The sequence below is a fragment of the Macadamia integrifolia genome, chromosome 7 (genome assembly GCF_013358625.1).
Source record: "Macadamia integrifolia cultivar HAES 741 chromosome 7, SCU_Mint_v3, whole genome shotgun sequence".
Lineage (NCBI taxonomy): Eukaryota > Viridiplantae > Streptophyta > Magnoliopsida > Proteales > Proteaceae > Macadamia > Macadamia integrifolia.
In genome coordinates this window covers 607,534-620,090 of record NC_056563.1, presented here as the reverse complement: position 1 = coordinate 620,090, position 12,557 = coordinate 607,534, and the positions used below count along the sequence as shown (strand labels likewise).

Below are 12,557 nucleotides of genomic sequence, written 5' to 3'. Positions count from 1 at the left end.
ATAGCATATGTGGGTTTCTAAATCTTGTTTAATACTCGCAGAAAGCAGCCTCAATCGAAAAATCACGGATTCATTGTCCAATAAGTAATGTCAATAGTGCCTGAGGATGCCAGTATAATGCCGCCATCGTGGTCTCTGAATACTGTACGATGGTGGCATTGCCAATGTCTTCATTTCAGTATTTCATTGCTGGAAAATACATAATCATACTCTGTGTAACAATTTATTGGGTTAAACCTTTTGAACTGCATGATTGTTTCTTCTGATTTGGTGTTTATTTTGTCATCTTTAATTTTTTTTTTTGGATGAATAAACTAATAAATTACTATCTATAAATTTTTTTAACTGTCTTTGATCCCAAAAAATGTAATTATATACATAGTTGTCAAGGCGTCGCCTAGGCATCCTGGCCTTTTTTTTTTTTTTTGGCGTCTTGTTGGTGTTGACTTATTTTTTGACCCCCACGAACACCTTGGTTCGCCTGGTTGCTTTGACAATTATGATTATATACCTGTTAACATTTAATTGGAGGGCGGGGTTATAAATTGCATTTTTGATAATGTGCATTCTTTGTGCAAAAAAAATGCCGAAGGTTAGGACTTACTCCAGTCCACCCCTCTCTTAGACCATGCAAAGTGGAGCTTGCTCTGGATTATTCCTATTTTTTCAGTTCTTTATTTTTACCCTTTTGCCCTCTAAATTACATGAGTGGTGTTTGTTTCTTTTTACTAACATTTATCCCATGGATGGGTTGCAGGTGGTCACTGGGAGCAATAATGTACGAGATGCTTGTTGGTTATCCCCCATTTTACTCTGATGATCCAATAACCACATGCAAAAAGGTGAATCGATTGTTTAGCCTTATCTTATTATGTTCTATGTCCATCAAGCCAATTCAGTTGGTCTGATGCAATTTTCTTGTCATATTATTGTACTTCGATGATGGATTTACTTTATTTGTTCTAAGTAGTGTAGTATTGCACTTCTTTTGGATTGCCAGTCCAAGCCTGTCTAAAAGAGGAGGGTTGGGGCATCAGGTTGGCTGCTGCAAGCGACCATCATAAAAGCCAATCACAATTTTTTTAGCATGAATACTGAAGATTTGCCTTTTACATTTAAAAGAGTAGAATGGTGTACCTAACCTAGACTGGTTTTGATTAGGCTTAGTTGATTTGAGTTGAGTTAGTTCTGGCCTCATCATTATTTATCTGATTTTATTCTCTGTTGTTACTGTATTCCTAATTGTGATGCGTTATGTTACTTATCAAATGATAAATGATATGCCATTGACAATTTGACGTTACTGGAGGTGGCTGACATTGGTGTTAAGTTAAATCAGGTTATCTTGGAAACAGGCTGAGTGACTGAGTCAAGATGTAATTTACTGAACAATAGATGATCTACATGGATAAGTTCTCAAACAAAAAATCAAGGTTCTCCAGAAGTTGGCTTCAAACAACATAAAAGTCATGTTCAATGGCCGGCCTAAATCCTGTTTCTTCACATCCCCTTGGGGCTCATTCATTGTGTCCCCAGGATCTTACAGTAGCAGCATACTAGTATGGCTACTGTAGCTTCTCAATTTTGAGGGTTACTCCAAGTTACTTTTTTTTTGGTCTTTGAGTGCAAAGGAGAGAGCTTCTGTTAACTGCAAATCTGTTAGCAATCTCTCTCTACTGCGATTTTACCATACCTGTAAGTTGTATCTGTTCTTGAGACTTGGATAGATGTAATATCCAAATGGTTTTTTCTCTCAAGTTCTTCCAACTTATCAGAGCTTGCACTTGCCTGGCCATAGAAAGCTTTTATTCCACTGGTCAATCATAAATGAAGATGGTGAGATCAACGATGATGTGTCTCATAGAATTAAAGTCGGATGAATGACGTGGAGAGGGGCATCTGGAGTGTTGTGTGTGATCGACGTATATCTCTAAAGTTTAAAGGAAAATTCTACAGGACAGTCGTAAGATCGGCTATGATGTATGGGGCAGAATGTTGGGTAGTCAATAAGCGTAACATAGATAAGTTGAGTGTTGCAGAGATGAGGATATTGAGATGGATATGCGGCAAAACTAGGAGAGATAAAGTGAGGAATGACCGCGTTAGAGTTGATTAGGGAGTTGCTCCGATTCAAGACAAGCTCAGAGAATGTCACTTAAGGTGGTTTGGCCATGTGGCCCATGTTCAATGTAGACCTTTGAATGCTCCTATAAGGAGGAGTGATCAGAGCCAAATGGAAGGAACTAAAAGAGCTAGGAGCAAGCCTAAAATGACTATTGATGAGACGGTAAGGAGAGACATGCAGAAGCTAGGCCTGGGTCCTAGTATGACATCAAACAGAGCTGTTTGGAGGGCAAAGATCCATGTTGCTGATTGCATTTAAGTGGGATGTCCCAGAGGTGTTGTGTTGCTATATTTCTTTTTCTCCTTCTCGTTCCTTTATTTTTATCTTGCTCAGTCGCGGATCCATGTAGCCAACCCCATTAAGTTGGGAAAAGGCTTTGTTGTTGTTGTTGTTGTTGACATACATTGCAGAATATTAATAGTTTGTTGGATATATATAGAGGAGAGGAACCATCATAGCTTTGATTTATTACTCTCCATGGAAGCATGTATGTAGAGGATAAAAGTTCCACTGCCATTTTAGGTTCTCCGTTCTAGGAAAGTATATTTTCAATGTAATTGGGTTGAGTATTATCCATGTACAACTGAAGCTGTTTTAACTACCGTCTTGGACATTTGTTTTCTGTAACGTCAATTATTGCCAACACGATTTTTGTTTGGGAAGGCCTGGAGTAGCCGATCCACATGTTCATCTTAATCATTTGTAAGGTACAGAGGAAGGTGTGTATCTACTAATGGTGAAAATTGGTCCAGGAATTAATTTCAACTAATTGAGGTATTTGCTACTTGAGTAGAATTATTTGTTAACATTTATTTGTGATTTAGGATTTTTTTTTTTTTTTTTTTTTTTTTGTGTTTTAATGTTTTATTGTTTTGTAGCAAAATTCCAAAGTATTCCTTGCTCATTGCTTAGTTCAGCAATTTCCTGTGGGACCATATAAATGCCATAGTATGTGTTCGTGTTTGCTTGACTTTATGTTTTGAACGATTTTCAGATTGTGCATTGGAGAAATCAATTAAAATTTCCAGAAGAGGCAAGATTGACCCCTGAGGCAAAGGATCTTATCTGTAGATTGCTATGTGATGTTGAACATAGGCTAGGTACTGGAGGGGCAGACCAAATAAAAGTACAGTCTTGATCATATTGTGTTCTTCCTTTCTTTCTATTCAACCACTTCTTCTTACTCATTTTCACTCTTTGACTGATCCAGGCTCATCCTTGGTTCAAAGATGTTGTATGGGACAAACTCTATGAAGTGGAGGCAGCTTTTAAACCAGAGATCAACGGGGAGCTAGATACTCAAAACTTCCTGAAGTTTGATGAAGTATGGCACTGCAACAACAGTGTTTGTGTGACAAGGCATTGGGTGTTTTGTCATGGTTCAGTTAAATGCTGTTGCATACTTACATTAGCATTTTTCATCTGCTTGATATGAATGATAAATTTATGTTCTGTGATCACCAAGCATCAATTGAGATTGTTTGTGGAGCATGCATTTGCATATTTGTAGTTCAACAGTGTGACCTTTGGACTTTACCCAAAAAAAAAAAGTGACATTTGGCAAAAAATGTCTTTATATGCAAGAAACATGTGTAACACTTTTTGTCGTAATTTCTTTTACTCCTTTGCTTTGTAAAGTTTCCATCACAGTATTTTGACCTGGTAGGTGGAGGGACTCCCAGGTGTATGGGGGGGGGGGGGGTTGTAGGCTAATTAGTAGCCGATGTGGGACTAAACTCCCAGCAGCCTTATATTTATTTATCCTATTCTATTTTGAAATGGTAGATGGAGGGACTCCCAGGTGTATGGGGGGGGGGTTGGAGGCTAGTTAGTAGCTGATGTGGGACTAAACTCCCAGCAGCCTTATATTTATTTATCCTGTTCTTTTAGGTAGTTTCAATTGTATGGTTCCCTTTAGAGAACTGTTCAGCCATTCATTTGACAGTTGAGCATGCTAGTTGGAGATACAACCTCACTTCTTAAATTTGACTCATTTCATGAAGTTTATAGTGATTATGTATGAATAGGGATCTAGTTGGATCATGCTGGCTCATTTTCTTTATACCATTTGGCTTTTAATCTCTATTACAACACAATGCCTATTTAAATCTGTTTACTAACCAGAAAATCTTGGGATTATGTTGTAGCTTAATCCTCCAACGGCGACAAGAACTGGCTCTGGACAATCAAGGAAGGTATATAAGAAATTGATGCCTGGAGATGAGAAAAAGAAGATTTATATGATTTCCTACATTATTTTGGATCCACGCTTTAGCATATCTTATTGGCTTATTTTACTAAAATTAATTGATGTGTTATGTTTAGTCCAGATTCTTGTCCTTATGATTCATGAATATAAAACAAATGTGAAATAGTTCTAATGAGCCCCATTCTAATCTGGTTAGTGGTTAGTTATCTAGGTAGCGTGATACTTCTTGAAATGGCTATGTTATAAAGAAGTTGGAATTCAGAGAGTTATTGTTGGGCCTGGTTCATATAAAGAGAGGAGCAATCCAATCACATCCAAACAGGAATAAACTGGAAAGATCTGCTGGTGAAATCACTTGGTGCTTTCTGATGTTAATTATAAGGCTTGTTCTACAAAAGGAATGTAAATTTGGAGTTCACACATCTTATTGAAATAGATATTTCTATCTTCATAAGCTAGAATCTTTAACAGATTTGTGTTTGCCAATGCCAAGTATAGCCATGCCTGGTCTGACCTGGTTAAGTCAGTGCTGAACCCTTTGGCCAGAGGCAGGTAAGCCTTGGTCCATCTAACATTCCCCATCCTAAAAATCGACTCAAGTGAATTCAATTTTTAGCAATATTTTGTTAGTACTTAATACAGTTGGTCAACATATTCTTCATATAAAGTATACAATTAGTTTATGTTGATGTATACGTTTATGCTGCCCTTTCCTGAAAGTTCGAGCTTTGAGGTGAAATGGTAGCTAACATGGTATCAGAGCAGGGAGGTTGAGCATTTGACTCCTGGGAAATGCATCTGAAGATTTTTCTTGACATTTTCTTCAACCTCGGTGCTGTGTGAAGGAAATGTTGCGTGAGGTCCACATGAAAGGACCATGAGATCTTTGCCTACATGTGCGGGGGAGTGTTGATGTATACATTTACGTTGCTCTTCCCTAAAAGTTCAAGCTTTGAGGTGAAACGATGGCGAGCAGTTATCTTTGAAATATTGTTTTGTTTCAAGTGTAGAGTAAATTTTTTGCAATTTATTTTTTTTTCTTTTTGGGTGGATAAAAAATTCATTTCTAAGAGGAAAAAAAGGGTGGGGGGAATATACAGCCCAAAGGGAAAAAAGAAAATAAAAACAAGCTAAAAGGAGCCGAAACAAGGCAGTAGAACAAGCTAACAGAATGCTAAGGAAAACAGAAAACTAAAGACAACCAAAATGAGACATCAAGGGGGGATCGAGAGGATGGCAGTGGAGGACAAACCTCAGCACATAACAATAAGTTTGTTCCTTGGGGAATCCCTAACAGACAGGAAAGGGAGCACATGAAGCTTGGAACTGACATCAAAGAAGATGGCTTACCAAATCATATCAAAGCAACGAGAGATGGAGGTCCATCTACGAAGATTCCGCTCCATCCAGATGTGGTTGATGGTTACACAGAATGCAAGATTATTACCAATAGAGTCGCAATACAAGTTCCCAGGAATGGTCATATCAATCCAAATCCATTCTCTCTGAAGGGGGAGGATGTGCCTCCTAGTGGGCCAGCAAGAGCTAAGGACTCTCTTCCAAATGGAAGAACAGAAGGGGCAACTGAAAAAGAGGTGGTCAGAGTCTTCTAATCCATTCCAATAAAAGCAGCAGGTGTGAGGGACAGGGATATGATGATGGTTGAGGAAGGCTTGTGGGAGGAGGCAGTTGGAGAGAGCTCTCCATGCAGTGAAACTGTGACAGAGAATGTGGCCTCTAAACTAGACAATTTTATACTAGTGAAAGGGGGCTTGCGAGAATGGACCAGATCTTAAGCAAAGGAGGAATTGAAGGAACTAGAAGAGGAGGGGGACCAAATAACTCTATCAACTCTACCATGATTCCCGAGGGAGGAGGGAAGGGAGGGGGGCCTAGGAGCCATAAAAAATGATAGAGGCCACGCTGGAATTTTTGGGGAGACTGGATAAATACATTGCTCTAGCACCTATTGTAGAGAAGAGGACTCCAGAGGGGTGCCAGTTATCTAGCCAGAAGAAGGTGGAGGAACCATCACCAATAAAGGAATGGATGGTCGAGATGGCAAGAGGCCAGACTTTAAAGATTTTGAGGCACTCCCAGGAGGCATTAGATGGGGGAGAGGCAGTCCAAATAGAGTCCTTGAGAAGGGAGGAGTAAACCCATGAAATCCAAATCGAGTTTTACTTGGAAGTGAGCTTCTAGATGAGCTTCAAAATACCTACAGAATTGACCTCATGGATTTTCCTCAACCCCAAGCTCCGTTCAGATTTAGGAAGGTAGACAGAGGGCCAACGGATGGGGTGGAGGAATCAGACAAAGTCAATGCATTTCCAGATGAAGGTGCATCTGAGAGATTCAACAATCTTGATAATGGATTAAGGAAGCCTATAAACACCAGACTAACAGATGTAATAGGATTAGAGGACATATTTGACAAGCTCAAGGCAATCCGCATAAGGTCGTTGCCGCTTTGTTGGTATTGATCAAGTGTTGGATAGGGCCCCGCTGGTTCCTACCCATGAATCCGCTAGTGGATGTCATACCGTTCTTGCCTCTGACATCTTGTCTAGTCATGGGAGAATTCTCATTTTGCTAGGTGGAGCCTTTTGCGAATGATATCTAACATAAGAAAGCAGTGATGCGTGGTCAACCAACCTAGAAGAAATGAGGGGAAGGCCAAGGCATATAACAGGAAGAATGCCAAGGGAGAATCTCGTCAAACCAAGGAAGAAGACTTTGAAGGAATCAGGAGCTCCAACAAGAGAGAGGTGGGATTTGAGGAGGTTGGCCTTAGAGAAGATCATAAGGCCATCCATGAAAGCAAGGTGGGTGAGATTGAGGCCTTTGCTTTTGGGGAGTGAGGAGATGAGGTGGAGGTCAATAGATGATTGCATGGATCTAAAGAGGACCTCAAGGGCAAGGGAAAAGATGAAAGGGGGGAGAGGGCAGCCTTGCCTAATCTAATAACCACAGAGAAGGCGAAGTATCCTGTAGGCTATCATTGATAAGGACGGAGAAGCCAGGGGAGGAAATATAGGAGAAGATCCAATGGATGAAGATTGGGGGCAATGCCATTTTATAGAGAGCCTTGGAGATGAAATCCCAGCTAATAGAATCAAAGGCTATGGATATTAATTCTTAGGAGGGCTGGAGGGGAATGAGATTTCCTATCAAAACCTCTGACAATCTCATGACAGAGAAGGATGTTGTCAGTAATGCTTTTGCCTGCAATGAATGCAGATTGAATGGAGTTGACAAGAGAGTCAATAACAAACTGAATCTTATTAGCTAGGATTTGGCTATGAATTTAAAGAGAAGATTAAAGAGGGAAATGGGTCTAAAGTCAAACATGGAGGAGGCCCTTTTTTAGGGATGAGACAAAGGAAGGTATGATTGATCCCTTTGATTTGAGAAGGGTAAAAAAAGTAACTTCTGATGGCATGGATGAGATCATTTTTTATAATGTCCCAACAGGAAGTGAAGAAGCCCATACTTAAACCATCAGACCTGAGGGCTTTGTGGGAGAGGACATCAGTAGTGATTTCCTCATCACAAGGGATGGTATGGAGAGAAGGGCGGAGATGGGTGGGAATTTGTTGATAAGACCTAGATGGATGGGAATGATGGGGGGTGTGGGAGGGGATTAAAGAGTTCATTGAAGAAGCTAAAGGCTCTGGCTTTGATGTCAACCGGAGAGTGAAAGGAGGATCCATATCTAGCAACTTGGAAAGGAATGGAATTGCTATTGGTCCTGGCTTTAAGGTAACGGTGGAAAAGAGCAGAGTCGGAATCTCCGAGCTCTAACCATTTAATGCAAGATTTTTTCTTAAGGAAGCTTTCTTCTTGAGCAATGAAGGAAGAGAGCTCCGAGGAAGTGTCCTATTCCAAGGAGGTAAGGAGAGGGTTAAGAATGTCATCTTGCAACTTGGATTGAATGGAAGGCAAGCGATCCATACACTCAAAGACATAGGAAGAGATGTTGCTAAAGGAAGAGATGTTCCAATATTCGAGGGCACTCTTGACATTCTTCAGCTTCTGGAGAGGGAAAGAAGGGGTGGAGGAGAATGCTCGGATGATATCATAAGCAGATTTGAGAAGGGGCAGAAACTCTTGGTGAAGAGACTACATATCAAAGAATTTGAAGGGTTTTGGACCAAAAGAGATGTAAGATTGGACAAGGAGGGAGATGGGACTATGGTCGGAGATACCAAGGAGGTCAAAGGAGGCATGGGAGGATGGGAAGGAAGATAACTAGTCCTCATTGATTAGGACTTTGTCGAGCTTGTAACCAATTCTGTGATCACCAACCTGACCATCTGAGATCATTCATGCTGATGTCTTTAAGGCAGTCGTTGAAAGCTTGAACCGAAGAGTAGTTGATGGGGGAGCCACTTTGTTTCTCGTGAGCAAATCTATCCACGTTGAAATCTCCCACTAGGCCCCAAGGGAGAGACAGACCTAGAGGACAAGAGAACAAAGATCATCCCAGAGGGGGATTCTGTCAGTAGCTTGGTTGATGCCATAGATGACAGAGAAGGCGAGGCTAATAGTTATGGTTGATAACTATACATCGTTAGTATCCACATAGTTACTTGAGTCCCTACTCTTCTCTAAAACATGCCATATGAACTCTCTAGGGACTCTGTCATAAGCTTTTTTGAGGTCTATAAAGAGTCAAAGACCATGTGAAGGTTTCTTTTGTATGCTCTAAAAATTTCCATGAGCCTCTTTAGAAGGTAAATAGCATTTGTTGTAGATTGCCCTGGCATGAACCTAAATTGGTTCTCCGAGATATTATTCTCTCTTTATTACTCATTACTATCCTACGAAATCACAATTCCCTTTTTTTTTTTCTAAATGAAATGAAATTGTGAAGTTAATTGAGATATAAGTGAACTAAAGAGTTTACCTGAGACAGAATTATAGGGAGAAAAGCGAGGGGAAATTAGAGATTTGATTGGACAAGGAAAGTACATGAAGGAGAATGGATGGACTTTAACAGCTTAATTAAGGAGTTAGAGATTGATAGGGGCTATGCACATAGATCACCAGTTCAGCAATGCTTCGGTGGCAAGCATATCAAGTTCTATGTGGTGGAGACAAAACTGGTTTAGGAATAGTAGGGCGTACCAGGTGCACGAGGCTGCCACATGTGCGAGGTCTAGGGGGCGAGAACTACGCAGCATTTCCCTGCATGTTTAGGAATAGTATTAATCAAATTAAGCTTTTTAGGTCATTTTCACTTATCTTTGCAAAATTTTCAATCACTTTTCTTTCTCAAGGGCATGCTGTTATTGCAAAATGCTTTCATCCTTTCTATTTGTTATTTTTCTCTTATTATCTTGCTTTACGATTTTTTTTTTTTAATGCTTGTATGCTTTTATGTGCAGATGCTATTAGCTCCCAAAGATTTGAGTTTTGTTGGCTACACATACAAGAATTTTGAAGCTGTCAAAGGGCTACATCTATCTCTTGGTATGAAAATGTTGTTAGATGCTCCAATTGTAGTTTTGTTGTTTTCCTTTTCTTCTTTCTCATTTTTCTGTTTCAATGTTTGTATTTGTGCAACATTAGCATGGCATTTTATATAATTCATTTTGGTCTAATAGGGAATGTTTCATAAGATAAAAGTAGTTTCTCTTTTTGGGCGTCTAAACATCCCCTCCCACCTCTACTTGGCAAGTAACCTAAGATGCCCCCCTCCTTTGGTAACAAAAATGTTATATTTTATAGGAAATAAAAGTGCTGATACCCCTGAACCCTAATGCTCAAGAAAGGAGAACCATAGTGATGCCGCCTGGAGCAGCCTGGCCTCACGTAGGGCTGCTCCCCCCCCCCCTCCGCTTCCTCTCTTCTCCTTCTCCTCTCGTTCTCCCTCTCTCTCTCCCTCTCATCCTCTGATCTACTTCTTCTCTGCTTCTCCCTCTTCCTCTGACCCTTTTCTTATTCTTCTTTGGTCTCACACTCCTGGGAGGCCGTGATCCACCTATTGTCGACTCCCATCCCTTCCACTCCCGTCTCGACCCTGATTGGGTGATGATCTTGCTGGAATCCCCTTGATCCTCCCTGTAGAACTCGTTGGCTCCCTCTTCTACCGGTGTTCTCTTGGCCTGCTGCTGCTCTTCTTCTTCTTCTTCTTCTTCCTTGAGTTGCTGCTTCTATCAGGTTTCGCTTGTCACCGTCCTCCGCCACTCTTACATGCTCTCTGACCGCTTCGTTGGCCCCTTTCCCCCTCTGTCGAGGCTCGCCAGACCTGTTGTCGCTCTTCCTTGAGTTGATGCACTGCTTGAGTATGCCATTGCGCCGATGACCTCGACTTGCTCTCCTCTGGATCCTTGACTAACCAAACGTTTCCTCACGTTTGCTTCCTGATTGATTCGCTTGTTTCGGTGGTTTCTTGGCTTGCTCGGCCGACAGCCGCCTCACCGTTGCCCTTCAAAAGGCCCGCACCCCCCTTCGCGGCTGTCTCCTCTGCGAGGCCAGCTTCTCTCTTGGCCGTGGCTCTCGCAAGGCCTGCGCCCCGCTGCCGTGCCTATCATTTCTGCCGGAACGCCGATTCATGTCTTGGCGGCTAGAAGTGATAGTGTTGAGATCCGCTGAGTAGGGTTTGGTAGAACCCTACCTCTTTTTTCTCTTTTTTTCCCTGTTTGCCCTTCCTCCTCCTTTGGGCTTCTGGGTTCTTGTCAGCCCATGTTGGGCTTTTGTATTTTATGTTGTTGGGCCTCTAGCTCTTTTATTTTGCCCATGTGGACTTTGTGTTGTATTAGACATATCTCAAATGACATGTCTTCCACTCCTCAAGCCCACTGGGCCTTGAATGCTGTCCTTTTGGACTTTGGTTACCCTTGTAGGGTTTGTAATCTCCCTCCCTCCTTTTAATGTATTTATTAATTCACCAAAAAAAAAAAAAAGATACAAATTATTTCTACAGCCTACCAAATGAAGACATTTGGAGTAATAGTGTCTCGGAAGGCTGGACTACTCATCAAGACATCACATGGCAAATATATATATGAAAAATTAGGGTGCCTACAGTAAAAGAAGCTTTCAGGAGGATGAAAGTAGGTAAGGCACCAAGTCCATATGGCGTCGGCTTAGGAATCTGTGGTTTATCTTGGTTAACCAAGATGTTTAATAAGATTATGAGCACAAGGAAAATGTCAGATGAATAGAGGAGAAGCATTGTGGTTCTGATTTATAAAAATAAACGTGATATTCAGAGCCGCAATAACTATAGAGGCATAAAGCTAATGGGTCATACTGTGAAATGATAGGAGAGGGTTATTGAAACAAAAATTCTGATCAAGCATACACATGGCTCTCTGTGTCTGCCAATAATGCCTTTTGAGGTGTGCAAGTCTTCTTCCCAGTTTTGTAAGCAATGATTATGCAGATCCTACGGTATCTGTCTTAAAATTTTTTTATAAGAGTAGTAGTGCTAATTTTTTTCACTTCTCTTTGATGGATGTGGGAGAGAGGATCCTCGCTTGACTGTTATAACTGTTGCAGATCTAAAGAGTACTTCACCAAGATGGCTGTCTGTTGATTCTTCCTTAAGTAATAGATTATTTCACAACTAATTGATCTAATTATATCTCATTATGTATAATTCTGGTTGGGCACTCATCATTGATCTTAACCTTTTCCAGGTGATTCTGCAATGGACTACTCTATGAAACCTGCAAATGAGGAAACAGAAACACAGATGCTTACATCTGGCGATGGCATGTCACCATAAGATTCATGTAACGCATCTTATGACAGATGCATGAACCCCCTCTGATGTTGACCGCTGAATGCCTGCTTAGTTTTAGTCGGGCATTTGAAAGAAATTGCACTTCCACGCATTTGCAGAGCCATCATCTAAGTGTACAGTAGTGGTATTTAAGGTACTAAACAAAGCTCAGTGATGGGCTGGTAGTGGTAGTAGCAGCAGTGCATTAGCATTGGTAGTACTTAACAGTGCAGAGTTTGTCCTGAGCAATGAGATGATATTAATGTCCTGGCTGCCCAGGTTGGCTAAGTAAAACATGCCTTCTCTTGTGGCAGTTTCTGGTTGGGTTTTATATCTATTCCCTTTTTCTTGAAGAACTTCTCTGACATTAGAGAAGCTAAAGCCAGCCCATCATATTGATGTTAAGGAAGACCATAACTGATACTTTGTATGTATTAAAAATCTTTTGGCATTAGTAGACAGAAAATCTAGTGGTGGTTGTATTTCAA

At 40.8% G+C, this 12,557-nt stretch overlaps 1 protein-coding gene across 1 annotated transcript in view; it reads left to right on the top strand.

The window, feature by feature from the left end:
- Positions 1–12,557, top strand: part of LOC122084170 (serine/threonine-protein kinase 38-like) — a 27,542-nt gene extending 14,985 nt beyond the window's left edge. The window contains exons 8-13 of the mRNA XM_042652254.1: positions 758–842; positions 3,120–3,251; positions 3,336–3,449; positions 4,273–4,320; positions 9,725–9,809; positions 11,984–12,557. Of these exons, the coding sequence (XP_042508188.1) occupies positions 758–842; positions 3,120–3,251; positions 3,336–3,449; positions 4,273–4,320; positions 9,725–9,809; positions 11,984–12,072 (553 nt within the window). The 3' untranslated portion in view covers positions 12,073–12,557. The remainder of the gene's footprint in view (positions 1–757; positions 843–3,119; positions 3,252–3,335; positions 3,450–4,272; positions 4,321–9,724; positions 9,810–11,983) is intronic.